Source organism: Limulus polyphemus, unplaced genomic scaffold (genome assembly GCF_000517525.1).
Source record: "Limulus polyphemus unplaced genomic scaffold, Limulus_polyphemus-2.1.2 Scaffold17, whole genome shotgun sequence".
NCBI lineage: Eukaryota > Metazoa > Arthropoda > Merostomata > Xiphosura > Limulidae > Limulus > Limulus polyphemus.
Window position 1 is genome coordinate 1,129,023 of NW_013665627.1, and position 5,038 is coordinate 1,134,060.

The 5,038-nt window shown below is 35.2% G+C and overlaps 1 protein-coding gene across 2 annotated transcripts in view; it reads right to left on the reverse strand.

Moving 5' to 3' along the window:
* LOC106457585 (putative polypeptide N-acetylgalactosaminyltransferase 10) overlaps positions 1-5,038 on the reverse strand; it is a 165,866-nt gene that overhangs the window by 113,368 nt on the left and 47,460 nt on the right. Inside the window, exon 3 of one of the 2 annotated variants that reach the window (XM_013917026.2) lies at positions 230-701. In XM_013917026.2, coding sequence (XP_013772480.1) covers positions 230-415 — 186 coding nt within the window. In that variant the 5' untranslated portion in view covers positions 416-701. The remainder of the gene's footprint in view (positions 1-229; positions 702-5,038) is intronic. The other variant, XM_022383619.1, reaches the window with a different exon arrangement.

Sequence of the window (5,038 nt, forward strand, 5' to 3'; positions counted from 1 at the left end):
TAATAAGTCACAGCGTAACTCCTTACTACTCAATACTGAGTTATAACAAATCACAGCGTAACTCCTTACTACTCAATACTGAGTTATAACAAATCACAGCGTAACTCCTTACTACTCAATACTGGGTTATAACAAGTCACAATATAATTTCTTACTAGCTCATCTAGCTTGAGACGTACATTTTTATTGACCGGTCATTTCACAAACAAATGAAGAATGAAGAACCTACCTTTATTATTTTAAGGTCTTCTGGTTGTCGTGCCATTACACCTCTACCACTCAAAACTTCTCCATTTGGACCTCTAAGAGGGTGGGAAACCAGCAAGGTTTTCAACACGAACGTTCCCATTAACAGTACTAGGGCAATAGTACATATGAACTTTATAAGTCGTCTAGTGTTTCTACGAAGAATCATTGCTTTATCTGCGACGTGTTGAACACTGAAACCTTAGGGTCTTCTATACACAACAGCAGAAATGTACTACCGGCGGCCGTCTACAATAAAGAAGTGAACTGTATTGGGGTGTGCTTACGATGAGGTTTTACGTGGAAGCAACGAAGTTTTCTGTGGTGAATAGCGATGGCAAACGTACTGAAGTCGGTTGCAAACGACGCTGACATTCAGAGGTGACGTCACAATTCCTGACTCTCCGACTGGCTTGAGATTTGAAAAGGTGGGGCGCAAAATCTGAAAAGAGAAACTGTCAAAGAAATATGAGGCATTGTTCCATCGCTTAGTGTAAAATTGATTTTCTGTCTTTTGCATCAAATGATTTCCGTTTTTAATGTAAAGGCTGTAGAGAGTCACAACTTGGACGCAAACAACAGAAATATAACCAAAATCAAACGCCCACAAACCATTAGCAAACAACAGAATTATATAATTGTATTATGAAACTCTTCTATAACATCACACAATGACCCAAATGTTTCACGAAGCCATTCACTTTGTGGTATCAATGAGAAATCATATAATTAAATCAAGCGAAATTCGAAGTGAAACGCACATATTTATTGATCTATGGTTTCTGGCACCAGTGTTCTTCTATATTATCATCATCCTAAAAACAATCACTGAGCTTACAAATCTATTTTCTGTTAAAATCCACATTAGGAAAGTAAGTCGCACACAATCCAGTTTATCATGAAAATTTATACATGAAAAGCACCATAAACTTTAAGAGATGTTAGGGCAGATCTTAAAAGACAACTTGAATTGTTGAACGTTGATTCTTATAACAACATAGTTTTAAATCCACTTTTCCTTTGTGTCCCGATTTTGATAGACCCTATATACATATATACACAAGAAATATTTTACGAGTAGAAAGTTTTGTACAAGAATATGAACTGTCTTTATTATTCCTAACGCTATATTTCCATCTAATCTATTTTTTTTTATCTTTTGGTGCTCCGATTTTGAAAAATTAGGTGAAAGCAAAATAATTTCCATTTGATTTTTTACGAAAATAAAATGACCCTTTTAATTTTATTCTTCCCTACTTCCTCAATCCCAAACCATTCTGCAATTATTACCTGACACTAGTAAGATTACAGCCTGATTGTATGCTCTATACAAAAGTACAAGCGTATACATTAAACTATGACTGGAGATACTACAGTGCTTCAGTTTTATAGAACTTCATTTCCACGGAGAATCTCTATTCAAAAAAAATATCGACTTCATTATGTGAAAACTTAATTAATGAATAAATCTTAAGCAGCTCTCCTTATCTGCTATTACCATGCATGGTATGCTGTCCTCAAAAACATCATGAAACAAACAAAGAAAAAAAACAGCCCTCAGATTTGATGAATCACGTTTTGTTTGAATAGCTCTTAATCATAATAGGAATATACATTTAGTCAACGGATATGGGCCAGTTAATCAAAATAGCAGCGTAGCTTGTTCTATAAGTAGAAGGTTCTGTGTGTGTGTTTCTGTCGGTCTTAATTTTAAATTTGACAAAGAAATATTTTTATATTACTGTGGACCTTTCTTGGCTAGTTCTCTTCAGACTACTCATCATAGTAGCCATTCAGACAAGTGCATGGCTTTGTTAATTTTTAAATGTTCATGAATCTCTGTGCAATCATGATTGATTTAAAATTGTTCAATAAATTATCCTCACTTCTTTCGTGGGTTTGAAGTAACGAAAAACTCCCAGTAACGTGTTAAAACAGCGATTTTCATTGCTCTTCCCCTTCTTATTGCTTGCACAAACCAACTGTCATCTAAATGTCGAAAGTCATCCTACAAACTCTGAATATTGATAAAATAGAATTATCTTTTGTGCTTCTTTTATGCAACTTTTTCTTTAGTGTCTCGTTATCCTGGAAAACTGGATTTTAGTTTTAGACTGGACAAAGGGGTTTTAGCTAAAGTTTTAGTGCATAGAGAACTCCTAAATGTTTTACTGCTGATGAGACTAGAAGAATGAATTCAAAAATGGGAACAGAATGGCCCTACTGTAGATTTCTGAATTGTATAGTTGGCAGCCGGGATCGAATCCATGCAATACCACAAAATATTCTCTTCACTTTAAGCTGTGGGTGCATTATGCAATCTATAACAATTTAAAAATTCATTAAGTTTAATTCTGTTGTAGTTTGGTTATTAGAAAGCGCTAGAAGGATAACTCTTTAGTTCAGTTGGTAGACTAATAGCCTGGCGTGCGAGAAATCTCATTCAATACCGTGCAAAGGAAATATTATAATGTTGATAATATTTTATAAGCCCCTCTTTAAAAATGTTTTAGTTAAGTTTGTAATTTTGTATGAAATAATAACTATATCACCTGAAATGAAAGTTTAACATTTTTACAAAACAATGTATAATCAATTATTAATAGATTCGGCGTCTTGGGGGTGTTTCAACTTTTGTTTTAAATTCTGTTTGAAAAACACAATAACAATAACAAATATTTTGAGTGAACAATGTTTTTTGAGTGAAAAGTGCGATGGGCAATAATTGCACTGGAGTAATATGATTCTCTGCTTACTTGAAAATCCAATTAATTCCCTACGTGTTTTTTTTTTTGTTTTGTTTTGTTGTTGTTGTTTTTTTTGTTCGCGAAAAACTTAAGTCAGAATTCTACTTCACAAATCAAAGGATTTATAAGAGCACAAATTGTAAACTCTATTATTATTAAATTTTATAAATCTTGTTATCATAATCGGTAACAGAGCTGACAAAAACAGTTGCTGTTTTTCCTCCACATTCCTCTTAATTTGTCCATTTCGTTTTCAAATTCATAGGTGTGTAAAAATAGCATTTCAGGTATATCTTTTGTCTTCCACACGTTGAAGCCCAAGAGGCCTTTCCTTCACTATCACAAGTCATAAGTTAGACTGGACCTGAAATGTTTTTTTTAATGCCTCTCGTTTTCGATCAAAAATAGACAAATAAAAAATATCGAGAAAAAATCTGTAGTTTGAGTTTGCATCATAAATGTTAGGCCTAATGTTTTTCAAATCTTCGCTTGCTTTCGGCGTTAAAAACTCAACGCAGTAAATTGTATTATTTGTAGCTTTAGTTATGATGATAAACTTGTTTAAACACTGTATTGTGTATCGTATCCTATTACAATATTTATTTTGATGAATTTCATACATTTTAGATAGGGACTTGTGTTCTTAAATTAAGCGCAATATCATCTAGTCGTTAGTACATTTTTAGAGAATTATGGTAACATAAATTTTATATTGCGTACAATAATGTTCATTAAATAACTTAAAGTAGTCTTAAATAGAAATCAACAATCGAATAGAACGCTTTTCTCGTTTACCGATTTAAGTGTGAATGAGGAAGTTACACCTGCTAAGATTTTTAGCAAGAAATTGAAATCTTTGGATTTTGGGTTAAATATATTTCCAATTTTTAATTTACTATTTATCTACACAGCGTGGCCACAAGTAAATAGACACCACCTTTTCAAAAAAAAATTAAAATTTTCAGTCATATTCACATGAATTGATATATATATAAAATTTAATTTATATCTAGTAGATCTTCCTTTCGCTTCGTGGAGTTCATTGATCCTTTGGGGCATCGTGAGAATCATCTCGTCAATTTTAGATTGTGGGATTTTCGCCCACTCTTGCTTCAAAACTTGGAGTAGATCGCTCTTCGAAGTTGGTTTTTCTGGTTGTTTCTTGACTTGCCGGTCGAATATGGCCCAGAGGTTTTCGATGGGGTTCATGTCATCTTCCTGGAACAACGTTGTGTTCTTGTCCACGAAACCCGAGGAATAAAGGGGCAAGAGTCTTTCCTCCAATATTTCGACGTATTCCGCAAAATTTATGTTGTCAACGCACTCCACTAAGCTCGATCTCCCACCAACTAAAATTTATGTTGCTAACGCACTCCACTGAGTTCGCTCCAACCCAAACAGCTTCCCCAAACCATCACGCTGAAACCACCATGCTTCACAGTTGGCTGCAATCTGTTGAGCCAAAACTCTTGGTGGGGCATTCTCCAGACCCATATCCTTCCACTGTCCGAAAATTGGGCGAATCTTGATTCGTCTGAGAACAATACGGTCTTCCAAAAGTCCAGAGGCTTGGTCATCATATCACTTGCCCACTTCTTTCGTCTGACTATGTTGGCAGGTCTTAACAAGGGCTTCCGTCTAGCTGCTCTGCAACGATAACCCAATCTGTGAAGAATCCGTTGAACAGACTTCGGGCTCATCCCACCAACTTTGGCCACTTCTGCAGTCGTTAATCTGGGATCCATTTCGATGCTCCTCTTGACAGCCCTTTTTGTCCTCTCCGATGGACCAGGACGATGCTCAGTTGTTTCCTTGCCGTGTTTCCTGAACTGCACGATGATTCTGTTGACTGTCGAAAGCGAGATTCCCAAATTCTGCGAAATTTGCCGCTGACTTATTCCACCATCTGCTTGACCAACTATCCTTCCTCTAACAAAATCTGACAATTTTTCGAGAAATTTGAGTTCTAGGCATGTTGTAGCACAAGATAATTAGTGTGCGGACCATTTTTATTTATATAGTGCTCTGTGAACACAAATTAGTTA